Source organism: Denticeps clupeoides, chromosome 2 (assembly GCF_900700375.1).
Source record: "Denticeps clupeoides chromosome 2, fDenClu1.1, whole genome shotgun sequence".
Lineage (NCBI taxonomy): Eukaryota > Metazoa > Chordata > Actinopteri > Clupeiformes > Denticipitidae > Denticeps > Denticeps clupeoides.
In genome coordinates, this window is record NC_041708.1 from 9,964,434 (window position 1) to 9,983,487 (window position 19,054).

Consider the following 19,054-nt stretch of genomic DNA (forward strand, 5'->3'; position numbering starts at 1 on the left):
TATAAAATGGGATTTTATAATGGCCAAATATATTCAAAACAAAACATATGAAATGTAATCCCCCAGGATCTGGTTTGGAGTGTACAGTGGTTTGTATAGCCCCAAGCAGCACAAGAGTTTTTTTTTGCCCTTCTCTCCATAGACATGTATATGCTTCACTGCACAACAGAGTCTATCGCAATATGACGGCAACGTTGACGTACATCTACCCATATGTCTATGTGAGTCACGAATCTGACGTCTCCATTTAACCGAGTCGAAAGTCATGTGACCAAACACATCACATTCGACTGAAGTGAGACGAGTCAGCTCACAACTTTGAGAGAATGATTGATATGTTGCCGATTCAATCCATGTACTAATAATTTAAATTGCAGCTTTTTGCGTTCATGTAATCGCACAGACTGACATCGTGATTACGATTGCGATTAGATTAATCGTGCAGCACTAAGTAGCTTCATTGTGCTCTTGCTTAACATAAATGAAAGTATCCCTGCTCGTATCAGCTCATGTCAGTGCTGGAAGCCTTATGTTGTCTGAATATGAGCTGAGATTTGAACGCATTGTCACACAAGAGGTCATAGGAGGAAAACCATTCAACTTCTTTTCCTGTATGTCCTGGATGTCATCTTGAATAAAAAATCTAAATAATAACTGATTTGTCTTTTAATGATTGTATGGGTTAGCTGAATTTGAATGGGTGAATCTTAAACTGTGCTTTCTCACCACCATGACACTGACTATTTTGGACACCAGATGTCATCAGTGTGCCACATTTCAAACATGTCACACATCCATTGTTATCAGGATCTACACAGTCTCATCAGCTGTTTCATCTCTTCCTAAACAGAGTTGCAGTTCTTTCAAAATGTATTGATGACTAAATTCCTTGCCATAAATACAGTCAATAATGTATAATGTATATATTTAAAGGTAATGTACTTTCTTGAATATATAAAATATGTTTGAAATGCAAGTGTAAAACAACTGTGGTTAATCACTACTTGTTAATATTCCTTTTCAAGTACATTGTGCTTGGTGCATTTGTCAGTTATTTTGCAGATCTGCATCATCACAGAAGAAAAAATATTAATATTATATTTTATTGACAGTCATTTACTTCTGCATTTGAGGGAGTAAATATAGTACCGAGTGCAGAATACTTTTTGTGTTCTGTATACATGAATTTTGTAACATCCAAAACCTGCATTTAATGTAATCCCTTAAGAAACCTTCAGAGGCTGAAGAACTGGCCTGGTGATCAGTGATCTGAGAACACACCATTCAAAATTACAGACATCATCTACATAGAACATTTTCTCTAAAATATATGCACACCTGTTTACTTGTCTCAATTCATTTTAATTCCTCAATTTTTCTATGAAGTATGGATAAATGAATGAAACCTTGTGTTCACCATGGAGTTTATGTTGCATCTCTGAACAGCTCTGAAGACAAAAGTGGGGATTCTGCTAATGACGACACCACTGAGTGTAGGCATTAAAGTATACACACTGCTATAAATACAGATATACAAAATTAATAAAATAAATCAATAAAAATAATTTTTACAGAAATTATTTTTTATCAGGATCCTTTCCATAGTCCAAGCCTGTGGTTCGGACCAGAGTTTTTATGTTCGTCCTATGTTCCCTTGATTCTAGATTGTTCTCACCTGTATATGCATGTTTAAAGCTGCACTATTTGTGTCTGTTCTCAGTCAGGTCATTGTTTGGTGATGTTTTACCCTGTCAGGAAGGGTTTTCATATGGTTTTCATGTTTTCCTCAGTGATCTGCTGAGTTCCTATTTTTCCTTGCATGATGCCCACAGTATTTTACAGCTCATCATTTTGTTCATAGAGCGAGCACAGGCTCATGGTGGAATTGGAGTAAAGTTTAAAAGCCGCAAAGAATCGGTTTTGCGCACCAGTTTTGTAGAATTTGTCCAAGAAGTACTGTGCTCCAGGGAACACACAGTAGAAAGATAAGCTGCCTGCTACCTTGTCCAGATATACCCCGATTCTTTGAATTGGGTAGTTGATTCGTTCAGAAACTGTCTTGCCATTATGCACGAAACAATAAGTGTTTCGTTGGATGACCAGACATGGGAAAGGTTGGTTCTCGGTTTTCCTCCTTTGAGATGAAACTCCTACTTCTATTTTTTCTCCAGTCCAATCCACCTCCCAGTAGCAATGCTTAGGCAAGGCCTCCTTGCTTTGAATATCAATTTCACTCAGGTCTCTTGTTTCCACTGATCTTTTATCCTCAGACAGCAAAAGCAGATGGCTGTTAGCGCAGGGTTTAAGTGTAAGTTGATTCATATCTGTAGATAAGATATTAATGCAAACAATTGATTTAAAACACAACATTAGGCAGGTCTGCCACAACTCCAGGCAGACCTTGTATGTAGATTCTATGGTCTGAAGATTGATTTCCTCCGCCAAAAGCATGATATTCAATAAGTTCTATAATCTATGCTATAAGTATGCCCATAGTTTTATGTTGCCAGCATCCTCAACAATAATAAATGGTTGCAATGACTTATAATTTCCTTACATTTCCTAGATCCAGCAATGATCCTTGTATCTCCTAAAGGTTCCAGACTTCAAATCCAAAAAAACAGATAAATAAAAAGTTTATAGATAAACATTTATAATGAACCTCATAATGTATGGCAGAAATAATGTTTATTATGGTAAAAATATTTTAAAGGGGGTCGTGACACTTACACCAGCTTTTCTAGTTTTATTTCAGGATTCATCATTAGCGCATGAAGACGCTCAATTCCTGTATCTCCTGGGTGGTTGTAATTCAGGTACAGCTCCTTTAGATGTAAGGGGTTCAAAGCCAGAGCCGAAGCTAGACAAGTGCAGCCCTCATCTGTGATGAGACATCCGGTCATTCTGCAAAGAATCAGGTTTTTTCACAGCTATTACTGCCTTACATACGTCTCATCTCTTGAACTCTATATTAAATGTAATCAACTTCAAGCTGGTCAAGGGTTGGTTTTCTTTTTGTTACGGTCAGCTTTATTTAAAATCTGTGCATGGATGTGTGCAAGCATTCTGCCTTTTTGGGGCATTGACCCCTTTTTTCTTTTTTGGTGCAGCTTGATGTAAGGGTCTAAGCAGCTTTTGCTAAAATGTTTTGTAGTAGGAGTCCCATTACGTTGTCTTACCCCAGGGTTTGTAGTCTACAATTTGGATCCTGCAGTCCGGTGCACAGCACTTTGATTCCACGATCCTCCAGGTCGTTATCTCTTAGTTTAAGGTTTATTAGCTTTGATGTAGAACACTGAAGTACTTTGGCCAGTTCTGCACAGCAGTCAGCTGTTAGACCGCATTCTCCAAGCCTGTAACAGACCAAACCACAGACAACTGGTGGCAACATTTGCTGCTTCCTACAAATCTAAAAGCACTGATAAGTCAAGGTGAAGGGAGGACTGAGTAGGTGCAAACACAGTGAACACAGTCTTCAGTCATCCAGACTTTTTCCCTGGCCCTCTATGAAATGACCTAGAAGTATTAAATTGGTTAAACACTGGGTTACCCATATATATATATATTATAAACATTTATATGATTTATGTGAGTGATATACAATTATTTTTCTTCTATACTCATCAGGGCTGCTATTAACGATTATTTTAACAAAACAAATCAGAAAATTTAACAGGACTTTGAATGTCAGAACTTGTTCTCTACACTACACTCTAGATGCACACACTCACCAACCATCACACTGACATGCACACTTGCTCTATCTCACTCCCTTGGTGCCGACACTTTGCATTACAATGCAAAAATGAAAAATGTGAGCATGTCCACACTCTCCAGGCTCAGGATCACTTTTTTTTTTTTTTTTGAGGCTATGTTGCCTGCTGCAGAAAACAGCCGCTCAGATGGTGTTGATGTGGCAGGGATGCAGATATAAGAAGTGAAGTGATTTTATATAACACAGCACAGCACATGGTGACACAACAAAATGTGTCCTCTGCTTTTAACCATCACCCTTGGTGAAACACAGTGTGAAAGTGGAGCTCTGACCAGGCGTATTGCGTGGTTTGTTTTAGCGCATACAAAAAAGCAGACAAAATGTGTGGTACTGTTGAGCACATGTACAGACCACTGCTTGCTGCTTGCTTCCACTGGCACCGTCAGGCAACAGGCGTTAGAAACTGTTCAAAGCAGCACTTTTTTCATAAAATTGCATGTTTTTTGCGTAAAAACCAAGCATTAAAACGCAGACAAGTTATGGCCTTTTGTCTTTCCTCTACCTCTGCTCAACAGTGCATTGGTGCATGAGAGAGACCAAGTGTGTTCTATGAGGGGCCGTTATGGATTTTATTCTGAATTACCATCCATACATAACTAATCATTCACAGACTACACTGAAAGATGCACACACTTACAACTGAAATCATTTACGTTTACAAGTGAAACACTCTCACACAAACAACTGAATGTCTATACATTCACACAAACAAGTGAAATGCTTACACACAAAACTGAAACGCACTCACACACACACAACCAGGCGATTGTCCATAGTGTCCATACTATGTGTTGGAACAGTCAGTTGCTGCCCGGCTGTTGTCGCATCTGACAATGATCTGATGGTCTCTTCTGGAGCTAAAATACTGTGCAATAGCGCTGTAGCTTCTGCTATATTACCAGTGGGCTGCGGTGTGGACATCGGTGAAGATGGAGTGTCAAAATGCGCACTTTAAAAAAAATATATATATATTTCCAGTTCAGGTGAAATGGGTTCCTGTTCAAGTGAAATCCTTCCACACATGCAAGTGAAATGCATGTACAGTAATTACACTAATAAAAATGTCTCATACAAACAGCTAAAATACTCTCGTATAAACTAGTTAACATTTTCACAGACATTACCAAAAAGCTTTCACACACACTAGTGAAGATGATGTTTTTTTTTTATTGTGTATGTAAACACCTTTTTACAAGGTTTCACACATTTTTATGAGAGCTTTTCAGTTGTGTTTGTGAGAGCGTTTCAGTTGTTTGTGTGAATGTAGACTTTCAGTTGTTTGTGTGAGAGCGTTTCAGTAGTGTGTGTGAGAGTGCTTCAGTTGTGTGTGTGAGGGTGTTTCACTTGTTTGTGTGAACGTATAGACTATCAGTTGTGTGTGTGAGAGCGCTTCAGTTGGGTGTGTGAGAGCATTTCAGTTGGGTGTGTGAGAGCATTTCAGTTGGGTGTGTGAGAGCATTTCAGATGTTTGTGTGAGAGTGTTTCACTTGTGTGTGTGAGAGCATTTCAGTTGTTTGTGTGAGAGCATTTAGTTTTGTGTGTGAGAGCATTTCACTTGTTTGTGTGAACGTATAGACTTTCAGTTGCGTGTGTGAGAGCATTTCAGTTGTTTGTGTATGAGCGTTTCAGTTGTATGTATGAGAGCGTTTCAGTTTTGTGTGTAAGCCTTTCACTTGTTTGTGTGAATGTATAGACATTCAGCTGTTTGTGTGAGGGTGTTTCACTAGTGAATGCAAATTATTTCAGTTGTAAATGTGTGCATTTTTAAGTGTACTCTGTGTATAATTATGGTTTCGTATGTATGGATGGTAATTTTGAATATAGTCCCTAACGGCCCCTCATAGTCTTCACTCAAATGTCTCAGCGTCGCGCAACACAATGAATAGATTATGACTTTTTTGGCAACTCTTTTAGTAATCTATGCGATTTAATTGATGCGTTACTTATACCCACACACACCAATTTACTTACCACAGTTTCTGTAAAATGCAGTGTGGGCTCAGCAGCCCAGAACAAAGCAGACTCAATCCATCATCCCCAAGACTGTTATAGCTGAGATCCAACTCGATCAGTGCTGAGTTCTCTGACTGGAGAACCAAGGACATGATTTCACAGGACTGAACTGTGAGATTACAGTCAGCCACCCTGCAATTAGCCAAATACAACTTAATTACAGTGAATGTTGTTTAATTAATTAAAACCAATTATGACATTTAGATTAAACAAAACATTTAACAGTCATCATTTTAATGTAAACATTTTAACCAAGCAATTCATGGTAGTGGAACAGTAGAAATATAAGGAATAAAGGCAGTCAGGTGAAAATTATGAAGGCAAAGAAGAGTAAGTAGATTGAGATTGGTTGAGCATGAAGCTGAAATAAATGTAATATTAATGTAATTTACACAAGATGCCTTTATCCAGAGCAACTTACAATCAGAAGTGACAGGGATAGTTTCCCTGGAAACAATCAGGGTTAAGAGTCTTGCTCAGGGACACAACAGTAGTAAGTGGGGTTTGAACCTGTAACTCTGGTTCAATGGCCAGTGTGTTACCACCCCTAGTGTGTTAGTAGCCCTAATTGGGAAATGTAAATATTCCACTGTAAGCCAACAAATGGAATAATACTTTGAATTGAATAAAAGACAATGGTCCTGATTTATATATAACAATAGAAAGTATAGTCAACTGCACTGTTCAAATAGTGAATTGAAACATTACCACGCTCACTATAGTATCATTGTAAAAACAGACTTACCTGATGTTTGAAAGTTTGCAAAGTGGGTTCATCAGTGCAGTAAACAGGACTGTTATTCCTGAGTCCTGAATGTCATTAAAGCTGAGGTTCAGTTCTCTTAGCTGTGAAGTCTTGAAGCTGTGAAGAGCTGTGGTCAAGTATTCACACACAGCGTCTGTGAAACTGCACCTTTTTAGGCTACAAAAAAAATCCACATGAACAATTAACTACATAAAAACACAGGATGCACTGTTCATCTTCTGTAGTCAAGACGTCTTCGAACCTGATCTTTTCCAGTTTGCAATGTGGACTCATTAACCCAGAACAGAGCCTCTTCCCTCCCGCATCTGTGAGATTGTTGTAGCTGAGATCTAACTCCCTCAGAGGAGAATTCTCTGACTGGAGAGCCATGGCCACAGTTTCACATGATTTAGATGTAATGTTGCAGTCCACTGCCCTGTGTTATGGATTTAAGGCATAATATATACATGTAAATGAAGTAAACTTTGAATTGTGTTTTGGACATTGTAATATTTAATCGCTTTTACTCACTTTCCCTTCCTACAGGCCTTCAACATTAGAAGTAGCCTTTCTAGACCTTCAGCTGATGCTGTAAACTTCTTCAGGTCAAAGTCTTCGAGGATCTCCCCTGACATCAGCAACACATAGCTCAAGGCAGAACATTTCTCTGGTTCTATCTTCTTATTTGAGAGGACTGCTGATCGGAAGGTGCTTAATATTTCGTCAACGAGAGATGTGTCCTTGAGCTCGTTCAGACAGTGGAACAGGTTAATAGATCTCTCTGGTGACAACACCATCTTTATCTTTTGCTTTATGAACTTGATCGTCTCATCAGCGTCCGCCAATATCTCTGTGTTTGTGGCAGAGTGGCTGTGCCTCTTCCTGGGTTTTCTGATTATTTTCAATATTTTCCACAGCGTTCCAGGATCTTCTTTAGTCAGCAGGTTCTGCAAAATTGTTTGATCCTGATCCCGTGACAGACCAAGCAAGAAGCGTAGAAAGAGGTCAAGGTGTCCATTTGGACTCTGTAGGGCTTTTTCCACAACGTTTTTGTGCACATCTGTCAGTGTGAAGTTGTCTTTGTCTCTTCTGTATTTGCTTATATTCAGAACATCAGAGTTTGTCGCATAAGAAACATGCACATGCACTGCAGCGAGGTACTCTTGAATGGTAAGGTGAACAAAGCAGAAGACTTTTTCCATGTACAGTCCCTTCTCCTCCCGAAAGATCTCTGTGCAAAGGGAAGAGTACACTGATGCTTTCTTCACATCTATGCCACAGTCTATCAGGTCATCTTCATAGAAAATCTGGTTTTCCTTAACCAGCTGCTCAAAAGCAAGTTTGCCAAGTTTTAGGATCATCTCTTTGTCTGGATAAGAAAGGTCCTGTGGAGTTTTTCTTTTGAATTCTTCATACTTCTCATTCTTCAAGCTTGTCTGAATGAGAAGGAAGTGCGTGTACATCTCAGTCAGCGTTTGTGGAAGTTCTTCGATGTCCACATCTTTCAGAACATTACTAAGCACCATGGCTGAAATCCAGCAGAAGACTGGTATGTGACACATGATGTAGAGAGTCCTTGATGTCTGTATGTGTCTGACAATTCTGTCAGCCTGGGTTTTATCAGATATCTTCTTCCTGAAGTACTCCTCCTTCTGATCATCATTAAACCCACGCACGACTGTTAGCCGGTCAACATGCTGAGGAGGAATTTTCGAAGCAGCTGCTGGGCGAGAGGTTATCCAGATAAGAGCCGATGGAAGCAAGTTCCCTGAAATGATGTTGGTCAGCAGCACATCTACTGAGGTGGGTTCTGTCACAGTGCTCCAGAGTTCATTTTTATTGAAATCTAGAGGATGCCGACATTCATCAAGACCATCAAAAATTAGGAGAACTTTAGCGTCAAGTTCTTCGATGTCTTCTACCGCTTTCAAATGCGGTTCATATCGATGAAGAAGGTTTTCCAGACTTAAGTTTCTGCTTTTCAGCAGATTCAAGTCTCGAAAAGGAAGAGGGATAATCACCTCAATGTCTTGATTTGCTTTTCCTTCTGCCCAATCAAGAATAAACTTCTGAACAGAGACTGTCTTTCCAATTCCTGCAATCCCCTTGGAAAGTACCGTTCTTATTTCTTTCCTTTGTCCAGGAAGTTGTTTGAATATGTCGTTGCATTTGATGGGAGTGTCTTGATTGACCTCCTCATGGGAGTATGCTTCAATTTGCCTCACTTCATGTTGGTTGTTCACACCTGCAGCTCCTCCTTCTGTTATGTACACATCTGTAAAAATCTCATTCAAAGAAGTCGCTTGTCCTTGAGCTGAAATGCCTTCAGATATATTTTTGAATTTTTTCTTCAGGTTTGATTTGACTGACCTCTCGAGCTGACATAAAGGATTTGCTGTGACGGTACAAAAAAAGTACATAAGTTGCAGCAAACTGCAAATGTCTGTATTTAAACAGTCAGACAGTACTATCTTGTTTGCCCTCGATGTGCTTGACCCACTGCCTACCCCAGAAAACCCAGACTGACTGATTCTCACTGACCTGATCATATCTGACCGATCGGTATCAGTTTGTGGACATCAATGGTGATTCATCTTCATATAGTAAAGTAGAGTTTGGTGTTCCACAAGGCTCTGACCTAGGTCCGTTACTATTTTTCCTATACATCTTACTGTTAGGTGACGTCATTCACAGACACGGTATTAGCTTTCATTGCTACACTGACGACACACAGTTGTATCTATCAGCAATGCCAGATGAGAGGCAGCAGCTATACAGAATAGAGAATTGTCTGAAGGACATTAGACAGTGGATGCTTACCAACTTTCTTCTGTTAAACCCTGATAAGACAGAAGCTTTCGTACTTGGGTCTCAAGCAGCCAGACATAAGCTGGCTGACTACATCCTATCCCTGGATAGCCTTTCTATCTCACCAAGTACTGAAGTAAAGGATCTAGGTGTCCACATTGATGCATTATCTACATGTGAATCATTCGATTCGATAATATCGATAATATCACTAGAATAGCATTCTTTCACCTTAGAAATATTGCAAAAATAAGAAACTTCATCTCAATGCATGATGCAGAAAAGTTGGTCCATGCCTTTATTACATCAAGGTTAGATTACTGCAATGCACTACTGTCCAGATGCTCTAGTAGGTGCATGAGTAAATTCCAGTTAGTTCAGATTGCTGCAGCCAGAGTTCTAACTAGAACTAGGAAATCTGACCACATCACCCCAGTCTTACAATCACTGCACTGGCTACCCATCAAATTTAGGATTGACTACAAAATCCTATTTTTGACTAAGGCTGCACGATTTGGGGAAAAAGACATATTGCGATTATTGAGATCAATATTGCGATATGCGATTGCGATATGATAAATGACACTTGCATGTATATCAATGAAAAGTCGCATACTAATAGTGAAATGTTTAATTTCAAAGTGAAACATACAAACTACTTATAAAAACCTGAAATGCCCAGTGCTTTCAAAATACAATATTCTACAAAATTAAATAAATCACAAAAAACTCTTTTACATTACTGTCGAACGACAAACCCTGGTAAGGCTAAACAACTGTTTTGATTATATTTGGCCATTATAAAAAAAAAAAAAGATTTGTAAACTGAGGAGAATTTCTTTAGGAAACCTTCAAAGTTTCAGAAAAGTTAACTAAACAGCTAAGAACAGTCTAAATAGTTAATGCCTACGTTTAGCCAAAACATTGTTTGGAGGCTGACTTGAACACATGAATGCATAGCTTCGCTAGCTTAGCCTAGCTTAGCTAAGGTTAAGACTTATAAAACGGGATTTTATAATGGCCAAATATATTCAAAACAATTGTCCAGCCTTACCTATGAAATGTAATCCCCTGGGATCTGGTTTGGAGCGTACAGCGGTTTGTACAGCCCCAAGCAGCACAAGAGTGAGGCATTTTTATGCCCTTCTCTCCATAGACATCGACAGTCATGTGACCAAACACGTCACTTCCGACTGAAGTGAGACTTCAGTCAGCTCGCAAACTTTGATAGAATGAGAGAATGGATATGTTGCCGATCCAATCCATGTACTAATCATTTAAATCGCAGGTTTTTGCATTCATGTAATCGCACAGACTGACATCGCGATTACGATTGCGATTAGATTAATCGTGCAGCACTACTTTTGACCTATCTTGCCCCTCAGTACCACTAAAGCTTCAGGGATTTTCAAATGGACCAGTTGCATCATAATGGACTCTTGGACAATCACAAACCCTGCACTGACAACACTTGTAGGCTCACTCTACAATGGAAGGGGGTCCCTCTCTGTATCACTCCTTCCCAAGGTTTCTTCCTTTCTTTTTTTCTCTCTCCTAGAGTTTTTTTGTGTGGAGATTTTTCCTTGTGCGCAGAAGGGTCAAGTGCGGGGGGTGTCAACTGTAGGGCCTATCAAAGCCCATGAAGACATACTGTATGTGATTTTGGGCTATATAAGAAATACATGTTGTTGATGTTGTTGATGGTACAGTCCCAATTTGTACTGGGATTCAGCATCTACATGCCAAGCCAATCACCCATGTTCAGCCAGCTCGAGCCCACACACACCACGCAAGATTTCAGCAATGTTTGCATGGGCCAGTGGTGGCCTAGCGGTTAAGGAAGTGGCCCTGTAATCGGATGGTTACCGCTTCGAATCCCAATCCGTCAAGGTGCCACTGAGGTGCCTTTGAGCAAAGCACCGTCCCTACACACTGCTCCCCGGCGCCTGTCATGGCTTCCCACTGCTCACTAAGGGTGATGGTTAAGCAGAGGACACATTTCTTTGTGTCACTGTGTGCTGTGCTGTGTATCACAATGAGAATCACTTCACTTTCACATGAGCTGCACCAGCCTTCTCGTGATGAGTCCCCATATTATTCCTCAAGTTCAGTTGTTTACCAGTGCTCTTCAAATGAACACAAATCCTGGCCATGAGTTCAGTTCACCAAGTTAATTGGTTTAATAATGACTGATTGTGCAGGACATTAAAACAAATGTTCTTCGAAATGTCCTTTTAAAAATTGACAGACCAGCACCAGATGCATACATATCAGACATAAACATTAAAAAAGCGATTAGTGTTAATATTTACATTGACTTTTTGTGGGAATAGTGTTGTTGATCAGCCTTCTCTCCAGCTTGTTAGACTAAGAAGGAAAGGAACTGCATGGGCAAATGAACAGTTTAGAGGTAATTAGTTGAATGTTGCATGATCTATTTTTGAGATGTATTTTACACAGGTTAAACACAGTTTAATGTAGTGGGTGGTTAGGCACTAGGCGTTTAGGGGCATGTTCTACTGTTGACTCAAACTTCCAGCTTTAACAAATAAAAAGCTCTTATTCCAGGTTCAGCAAAATCTCGCCACATTATTCAAATGCGCACATGAATGCAGCTCTTTTGCTTTAAATCAAGAATGGGTGGGCAAAAAGCACATAGACCAAGGAGAAAACAATGTCCCTGTCTACAATTACAAAACCCTCCTCCAGCTTCATCGTCCTACCAACCTGCAGGATGACTTACGAAAACGACTGCACACTCAAGACTGCTGCGGAGAGCAGGCCTCCAGGCCCGATGCTGCTGTCCAAGGGAAATGCTGCCACAAGCAGTGCGCAACACACCAAAAACCTATTTCAAGGCCGTGCATGTGCAAGGCTGGCGAGTGGCGCACCGTGCTTGAGCTGTGCTCGGTGTATTAAAAGAGACCACTTCAACATCCATTGCTCCAGCAGGTCCTGAAGGACGGATAAGATGTAGATATGCCAGACCCTGTTTTGCCAGGCATATTTCCAGAAGGGACAGGAGAAAAAGCCTATTTCACTGCATTTCTGCTTAATAGATGTTTGATCGCCTGCGCTGGCAACAGGACTCATACGACTCAGGATGCAAATATGAATCTCAAATACAGACACAGTCACTTACTTAGAGAAAAGTGCAACCAAGTGATGGAAATCTCCCAGAAAGAAACAAACTTGTGGAGCAACTCACTAAATTCCAAGGCAAATAGTCACAACTTCAAGGCACATTATCTGTAATTACTGGACTGTTTGCAACCTCAAATATATTACCAATATCAGTATGCGACTTTTTTGAAGACTGTCATTAAGTACAAATTAGCATAAATGTCCATTTATTCATAAAACAATAATTATATGTGAATTAATGGCACTGATTGACCATTGGTGACTCCTACAGCTTTGTAACATAGGTCTAAAAATATGAAAAAAAGACAAAAAACAAGCTTTCTGTGTGTTTTGGATGAAAAATCAGGAAAGGATGGCCATGGGATGGCATACAGTTACATAAACGGTCTTATTGCATCCCTGTCAATTACACTTCTGACTTAAAATAAAGAACACATACCATTCTCCAGAGAGTGAAGCAGAATTCGGAGAGCTCCTTCATTGCCAAAGCATTCTGTCATTTTCTTTCCAACATCTGCCGCACAGAGAGACTCTGTCTCACTCCCTAATATTTCTGGATAATCTTTGTTCAGATGTAATTTAAAATTTTCAAAGCTCTTCTTCATCAGGCTTCCAAAGGCAACTTGAATAAGGTGCAATGTATCTGGCACAGTGATCTATGAAAGAAAATAGTAGTAATAAATAAATATATAGCCATTGTTAATTCTGAATAAATTTAACTGGTTATTGCATAGAGTTGGTTAAAAAAGTATTCAGAATACTTTTAGAACACATATTGAGTACATTTTTAATGCACATGGAAAACAGCTGTACTGAAAGTGTACTGGTGAGCAGGTTGTGGGCTCAAATCCTGAACCGTCAAAGTGCCAAAATGACTGAGGTCCCCTTGAGCAAGGTACTGTCCCCACACACTGCAGTCCAGTAAATGCCGAGGTCTGTAGTTCTGCTGTAGTGAAGCAATCACTTTCACTATATGGTGAATTTGTCAGTGTCAATATAAGAAAATATAACATCAAATATCCAGATGAACACGATACAATGTCCCACCTGCCAATTCAGTTTGCACTTTACAGCAAAAAGTTCTTCAGTCTGTGTGAATGTCTTCTGATGTGTCTCTTTGAAAAATGTAATCTATACTCTCTGTTTAGTGCCTGTCAGTCTGTCCATGTTCATGTTTGACATGTTGTTTGTTTTGGAGTAATTGACCTTGACATACTAAGGCACAAATGGGCAAAAATCCATTGTACAGACATTCACATGACTATATACTTATGCACATGACTGACAGGTCATGCTGATAGCCACAAATGGGAAACTCACGTGACATAAAAAAAATATTAAGGAAATGAAAGTAGTTTCTTTCCAGTAAAGCTCTATAAAATTTCAAAACCAAGAAACTCAGTGAACATGATCACAGAAAGTATTGGATGTGTTACTTACATCTCTGTAGTATTTAATGTGACATTTGTGTTCATCTGCTGCACAATCCCAACAGATGTTTGTCTGGTCCGATTTGCAGAATATCTCCAGAACTCTATAATGGGGGCAATATTTTTGCTCCTGAGATTCAGTCAGTTCGACCAGTGTGTGTTTCTGCAGGGCTCGTATTTCACTGTGTTGATCAGTGTGGGCCTGACAGAGTAAAGCTGGGCAGTTTATACAGGAATGGGTGGCTTTTAGTTTCGGTTCTGTACAGAAATCACACACCACATCTCCCTGCTTAGCAGAACAGTGGTCAGACGCTGTCTTCTGGACTTGAATAAGTCCAGACGTGTCCCAATCACAAATGCACTGTCTGAAGTATCTTGACCCAGTTGGACTTGAAATTAGATCCTTGAGCTTCTTTTGACATGTGGCACACTGGAGGTCATCAGATATCGCTCTGTAGAAATAAATATATTTATTTTTTTATTTACGATTATAATGAGTTCTATTTATATTTTTTTACTCAATGTGCTTTAAGCACAAATATGTTCTTGGCAATGGGGCAATCTATCAGGGGCAAGGACCTTGTGAGCCAGGAGTGGATGCATTGTCAGAGGAAGGCAGTCGTCGTGAGATATAATCAGATATAACCAAAAAAATTGGCTTACAACAACGTGACACAAGATAAATAATAAGTCTGCAGGGTCTTTGTGTTTCTGTTGGGTTTTTATACGCCCTGTTGACCTTTGCCATTTCTGCCTCTTCTGTTCAGAGTACAGACCTTGTGTCATGAGAGTGGGGTCTCTGCCTGAAGTTGATGTCCTTATCCATTGATTCATCACTGTTCACAGACAGACACCTTTCTGTAGGATAACCATGCTTCTCTGCCAAGTACCTAGGGCAAAAAAACATCTTACAGGTTCTTGTCTTAAATAATGAGATTTCAAATGATGCGGCAGAAGAGGGGAATGTATTCGTATTTTAAAGTGAAAGTGATTGTCATTGTGAAACTGCAGCACAGCCCACAGAGCACACAACAAAATTAGGGTGGTAGTAGCCTAGAGGATAACACACTTGCCTGTGAACCAGGAGACCCAGGTTCAAATCCCGCTTACTACCATTGTGTCCCTGAGCAAGACACTTAACCCTAAATTGCTCCAGGGGGGGACTGTCCCTGTAAATACTGATTGTAAGTCGCTCTGGATAAGGGCATCTGATAAATGCCATAAAAATGTAAAATGTAAAATGTCCTCTGCATTTAACCATCAACCTCAGTGAGCAGTTGGCAGTTATGAAAGGTCCCAGAGGAGCAGTAAGTGGGGACGGTACTTTGCTCAACAGGACATCAGTGGCACCTTGACAGTTCAGGATTTTAACCCCTAACCTTCCTATTATGAGTCAGCTTCCTTACATGCTAGGCCACCACTACCCTGAGTTAGGGTTAGAGTTAGGGTTTATTGCAGTCCCACCTTAAATGGCTTATCTACATTTCCATGTAGGCATAGTGCCATTGTAATAAAACCCTATAGTTCAAATATTGGACTTTGGAACTGTGGTAAACAGTTGCCAAACATTTTCAATTCTTTTTTGTAATTATTGCAGACCTTCTGTTGGTTGTATGAAACCTCTGTCTGAAGTTGATGTCCTTATCAATCGAGTCCTCACTCGATTCTGACCGGCACCTTCGTGAAATGGAGCTTGGCCTGTTGGTAACAACATCAAAAACAAACAAGCTGAGCAGAGAAAGTACACTGACAATTTATAACTGCTATGGTCTGGGCCATTAAGGTTGCAATGGATAAATTCTGGGGGCCCTACAGTACATTTACATGAAAAATCAGTTCTTTTGTCACATTACAATGGCTCACTTTTTAACTAGTGTGAACGTGTGCATTGTCTTCATTCCTTTTCTCCAATAAAAATACTGTACTTATACTACCTTAAAGGAGATGCATGAGCTCTCTGTTTGAAATTGATGTCCTTATCCATTGAATCATCACTCTTCTCAGACAGGCATCTGTGTGAAGTGTTTCGCCCCTTCATTAACTCCCTGAAAAAAATAGTTAAAAATGCTGTTTTGCCAACTTTTACCTATTTAGATTTGCCAAACAATTACCTATTTAAAACATTTGTTTTTGGAAAAACTGTTTTGCCATGATACATGCTTACTTGTATGTGTGTAACAGATAGATGTCACAACACAATGTCACAACATTTTTCGAATTTCTAACAGGGTGCAACAAGGTGTATGGGGGTGTTTGAATGTTGAAGGTTTTGGTGTAAGGGTTTTTAGTATTTCAGAGCGTAGCATATGCTTGTAAATATAATGTAGTGGTAGCTGCCGATGTGACAAACATTTCACTGTAAAGACAAGCGAGGTCTTAGTATTGGAGCAGGACCAGGTTGTTCTGGGCAGTGTGAGCATGACTTTGTGACAATGTGAGCATGACATGAACAAGCATTACACAAATCAATGATATTTCTGACACATTTGGATTTAGATTCTTTTTTTCCCTTGCTATTCCCTATACACTTTAGGTTTAGGTTCCCTATACACTTAAGGTTATGCACTTAAGGTTTAGGGCAGAGGTTGGCCTAGCGGGTAAAAAATTGATCACTTCACTTTATCAATGCTTGTCGAAGGAGCGACGCAGAGAGTGAGCAGTTTTTGCCCTTACTGTTTACTTAATACCCTGTATAGTGTATATAAAAAGTGTACGCCGTAAGATCCAAAGGGCAGTCCAGAAAGTGTGGTCAGGGGAAGAAGGCAGTCATCATGAAATATAATCAGTCCAGAAAAATTGCATTACAACAACGTAACACAAGATCGACGATGAGTTCGCACAGTCATTGTGTTTCTGTTGGGGTTATATATGACCTGTTGCCCTTTGCCCTTTCTGCCTCTTCAGTTTCGGTTGGTTTGTACCTCCATAATTCATGAATCCGTATATTTATGTATTTTATATGTTCAGAGTACAGACCTTGTGTCATGAGTGTGGGGTCTCTGCCTGAAGTTGATGTCCTTATCCATTGATTCATCACTGTTCACAGACAGATGTCTTTCTGTAGGGGAACCATGCTTCTCTGCCCTAGGGCAAAAAAAAAAAAAAAAAAAAACATCTTACATGCTATGAAATGACATGTTACATGCATATCATACACAAACATGGTGTATGATATGCATGCGTATCAAACAAAGCATACCATGGTGTGAGAAGTGTAGATGGCAAAACGGCGCTTTTGTTAAGATTACAAATGATGGAAGAGGTGAAGGCACTCATATTTCAAAGTTAAGTGAAGTGCTTGTCATTGTGAAACAGTGCAGCACAGCACACTGAACACAATCAAATGTTTTCTCTGCATTTAACCTATCATCTTGGTGAGCAGTGGGCAGCCATGAAGGACCCTGGGGAGCAGTGATGAGCAGTGATTGGAGATGGAGCCTTGATCAAGGGGACCTCAGTGGAAATTTGAACCCCTAACTTTCCAATTATGAGTCTGTTTCCTTACATGCTAGGCCACCACTACCTTGAGTTAAGGTTTATTGAAGCCCCACATTGAATGGCTTATCTACATTTCCATGTAGGCATAGTGCCATTGTAATAAAACACTATAGTTCAAATATTGGTCTTTGGACCAACATCTGGTTTTGGGCAGTGTGTGCATCACTCTGTGACAATGTGGTAGCCATTTTTGGACAAGTAAATAATTAGCATGACATGAACAAGCATTACACCAATCAATGATATTTCTGACACATTTGAATTATGTTCTTTTTTCTCTCTATTCCTTATACACTTTAGGTTGTACACTTTAAGGCAGACGTTGGCCTAGCGGGTAAAAAAAATGGACCCGAAATGGGAAGGGTGCCACTGTTCACAACGACAATCACTTCACTTTATCAATGCTTGTCAAAGAGTGAGGAGTTTTTGCCTTAACTGTTTACTTAATGACCTGTACAGTGTATATAAAAAGTGTACGCAGGTTTTTGTGAAGTAAAACCCTTTTCAAAACCTTTCCTACATTAATTGTGACCTATAACATGTACACCTGTAACCTGTGGTGGTAGTAGCCTAGCGGGTAACACACTCGCCTATGAACCAGAAGACCCAGGTTCGAATCCCACTTACAACCATTGTGTCCCTGAGCAAGTCACCTAACCCTAAGTGTCTCCAGGGGGGGACTGTCCCTGTAACTACTGACTGTAAGTCGCTCTGGATAAGGGCGTCTGATAAATGCTGTAAATGTAAATTTACACAATCACTATCTATCAGCAAAACTGTTAAAGGGAAAAATACAAACCAATAATAAAGAAAACTTTTTGCACATCCTTAAAGTAATACTTTGTTTGATTCACCTCTTAATGCTTCCTTGGTCATCCCCAGACTTTGGGCTGGCAGGGCCATCTTCATCCTCCACAGACAGACTCATGTTGAGTGCAGTTGAGGCTTCCTCATGCTTGAGAAGAAATGGCCGATAAAAAGGTCCAATTCAGGCACAATTTCCAGTTCTCTTTCAAAGCTTCTCTAATCTCCGTCTTCCAGTAGAGAGTTGTCTATAAGTGCAGCAAGAATAACAGCCACAAATATTCACAGCCAAACTACATTTCTGTATTTGTGCAATAGAGTAAATGCCTGATATCTAGAAATCCAGATGGTATAATACGGTCGTCCTCTTCTCCACAGATTTCAGGCGACGGCCAGATTCACTTCCGACATATTTCACAAGTATTCATGTCAAGTTGTCTCAAGCTGCGCTTCAGTTTTGTCCAAAAAAATGTCCAGTCTATGACCTCGTGTTTTGATAATGGCAAAAATTATCTCAAAATAGTTTCATTACGAACCGCTTCGCCGTAGAAAAGAGTATATGACGTAAATTGCGCCCTCGTGGGAAAATCCTGCTCCCGAAATGCAAAGAGAGGGGGCGGAGCCAAGCGCAGGTAGGAGGATTCGTCACAACACCTGCTAGCATATGCTAATGTTGCAGTTTTTGTCGAATTCTAAAAAATACGTGGCCTTCAGCTAAGGCGAGGAGTGTGTAATTACACCGAAAAACACACACAAAGGCAAAAAAATGTATATTGTAATGTGCCACTGAAGCTAAGCCTTCAGACAGAAGAAATGGTAGCCTTTTAATAGATTTTA

The 19,054-nt window shown here is 39.9% G+C and overlaps 1 protein-coding gene across 2 annotated transcripts; it reads right to left on the reverse strand.

The window, feature by feature from the left end:
* Positions 1–1,087: 1,087 nt before the first annotated feature.
* Positions 1,088–18,810, reverse strand: LOC114767658 (NACHT, LRR and PYD domains-containing protein 12-like). 2 transcript variants are annotated; one of them, XM_028959431.1, is made up of 15 exons: positions 18,268–18,810; positions 16,892–16,999; positions 15,850–15,960; positions 15,515–15,613; positions 14,692–14,805; positions 13,926–14,367; positions 12,925–13,141; positions 7,065–8,928; positions 6,796–6,969; positions 6,534–6,710; positions 5,747–5,920; positions 3,180–3,353; positions 2,731–2,904; positions 2,558–2,604; positions 1,088–2,324 (listed from the first exon to the last, which is right to left on the reverse strand). In XM_028959431.1, the coding sequence occupies exons 1-15, from the start codon at positions 18,339–18,341 to the stop codon at positions 1,837–1,839; spliced, it is 4,437 nt and encodes a 1,478-aa protein (XP_028815264.1). In that variant the 5' UTR covers positions 18,342–18,810; the 3' UTR covers positions 1,088–1,836. The 2 variants fall into 2 exon arrangements, with proteins under 2 accessions (XP_028815264.1, XP_028815265.1); XM_028959432.1 differs by lacking the exon at positions 15,850–15,960.
* Positions 18,811–19,054: the final 244 nt, after the last annotated feature.